The following is a 1,827-nucleotide window of genomic DNA, read 5'->3' as shown; positions in this document are numbered from 1 at the left end:
TCTCCAACAATCAGTCGTATAATAAACATTGCACAAGATGAGTGGTGGGAATCCTCTATGCATAGGCACTGCCACTGCATGTGCACATAAAAAGCTCTCTAACTGAGATTGTCTACACGTGCATGTGCTACCATTCAAGTCCACAATGTATCCGAAATTACGTGCTCATTTCACAGAGAAGCAAAACTGATCTAGTGGTTCTATGTATACCTTTCTCGTCACATCTAGAGTCTTGAAGAGTTTATCTTCAAGAGCCGGGGTGAGCACACTTGTACAACTCTGTGATTCGTCACGCCGATCATTAAATCACTGTTGAAGCTTGTCACGAATGTTCTCAATCATCGCGAAAATTGGTAACTCCCGATTCTTCTTGAATAAAGTATTGAGTGACTCCGCATTGTTCGACTCATCATGTTGTATCGACATCCTGAAAAATATAATATTGCCCAATGTTTGATCCCCATGCCTGTTAGATACTCTCATGTAGCATGTGATTTATTGTCTATTCGACCATGAACTTCTCAAACTCTTCAAAACTATAGGCCTCTGTAGCTCTCTTGAATAACACAACAATGCCCTTACCTCGATACCTGGTCTTCAGGTTTCCCCGTATATGGTACATACAATAATCATGATGTGCCTCAGAGAAGACTTCGGTGATACCATTTATTATTGACTGCTCTCGATCGGTTACGAATGCAAGGTTCTTGATGTCCCCAATTATTTCCTTCAACTTCGTGAAGAACCAATGCATCGCTCGGTCATTCTCTCCATCGACTATGCCGAATGCAAGAGGGTAAATTTGAATGTTGGTATCTTGACGTGTTGCAATAATCAACTTGCCCTTGTATTTAGTCTTAAGGGTTGTACCGTCGACTAAAATTAGAGGTCGCATCGCATTTCGAAATCCTCGAACGCATTGTCTAAGAGTCATGAAGAAATACTTGAAGCGATTCTCATCGTTCCTCTCAATAAAAAAAGCCAATCCAGTATTAGTTTTACCTATTTTATAGCAATACCTGGCAAATATAAATAAACAATAATCAAAATAAGTAATCAAATATAAAATAAACAAAAAAAATTAATTAAAAAATTAATTAACAATAAAAATAAATATTAAAAAATCAATTGAACAATAAAATACCTGGCCAATTTAGCATAACTCTCCTTGACCGAACCCATTAAGTCGTCCAATGTGCATTCTTTGGCTTTCCAAGCCTTCTGATAACTCATGACCAACCTCGTATTCTGGACAGATATCATTAATGATGTCCGAAGGTCTGTAGATCGTTCGTGGGTCCTGAAACTTGTCCATTATTTCTCGACGAATGAACCATGCTCGGGCTTGCCTGTGATCATTTCGTCAAATACCCACGTCGCAAGTATGTTCCCATGCATACTTACGAATTATAAAGAACTCGCTTGTGTCCATCTTCGTCACTCGCAAATGCCAATGACAACTTTCGTCAATGCAGACAATTGTGTATGTCGACTTGTTCGATTTTTTAACTTTAAACTTAAAGTTGTGTTTCAAAATAATCCGGTGCACAACTTCTTGCAAATCTTTCTTTGTTTTGAACAGTTGCTCGACATATAAATCTTCGTTATCAAGAATTAACCGCGAACAATTAATGGACCGTGTACTCGGTCCAGCCTGTGAGCTCTTACCTGACTCACGTCTCCAGAGGGATAGAGCATTCAAATCCTCATTTGTAAATGTATTTTCATTCTCGTTGTCTTCAACTGTCGAGAGAATTCTGTGCGTAACAGTGAGATCATTCACTATATCGGGAACAACTGTATTGAGAATAACCACATTGTCCTCAT

The 1,827-nt window shown here is 38.7% G+C and overlaps 1 protein-coding gene across 1 annotated transcript; it reads right to left on the bottom strand.

The window, feature by feature from the left end:
- Positions 1-306: 306 nt before the first annotated feature.
- Positions 307-1,315, bottom strand: LOC111388580. The gene is made up of 3 exons (XM_023013337.1): positions 1,164-1,315; positions 591-1,019; positions 307-427 (listed from the first exon to the last, which is right to left on the bottom strand). The coding sequence occupies exons 1-3, from the start codon at positions 1,313-1,315 to the stop codon at positions 307-309; spliced, it is 702 nt and encodes a 233-aa protein (XP_022869105.1).
- Between the last annotated feature and the right edge of the window lie 512 nt (positions 1,316-1,827).

This window comes from Olea europaea, unplaced genomic scaffold (assembly GCF_002742605.1).
Source record: "Olea europaea var. sylvestris unplaced genomic scaffold, O_europaea_v1 scaffold508, whole genome shotgun sequence".
Taxonomy (NCBI): Eukaryota; Viridiplantae; Streptophyta; class Magnoliopsida; order Lamiales; family Oleaceae; genus Olea; species Olea europaea.
The sequence above is the reverse complement of the archived record's forward strand: the minus strand, read 5'-3'. Positions and strand labels throughout refer to the sequence as shown.

Coding starts and splice junctions, on each gene's coding strand:
- LOC111388580 (XM_023013337.1), bottom strand. CDS start 1,315: ATGGACAAGTTTCAGGACCCACGAACGATCTACAGACCTTCGGACATC. Junction 1,020..1,163: donor AATGGGTTCGGTCAAGGAGA/GTTATGCTAAAT, acceptor TATATTTGCCAG/GTATTGCTATAAAATAGGTA. Junction 428..590: donor CGGGGAAACCTGAAGACCAG/GTATCGAGGTAA, acceptor TATATTTTTCAG/GATGTCGATACAACATGATG.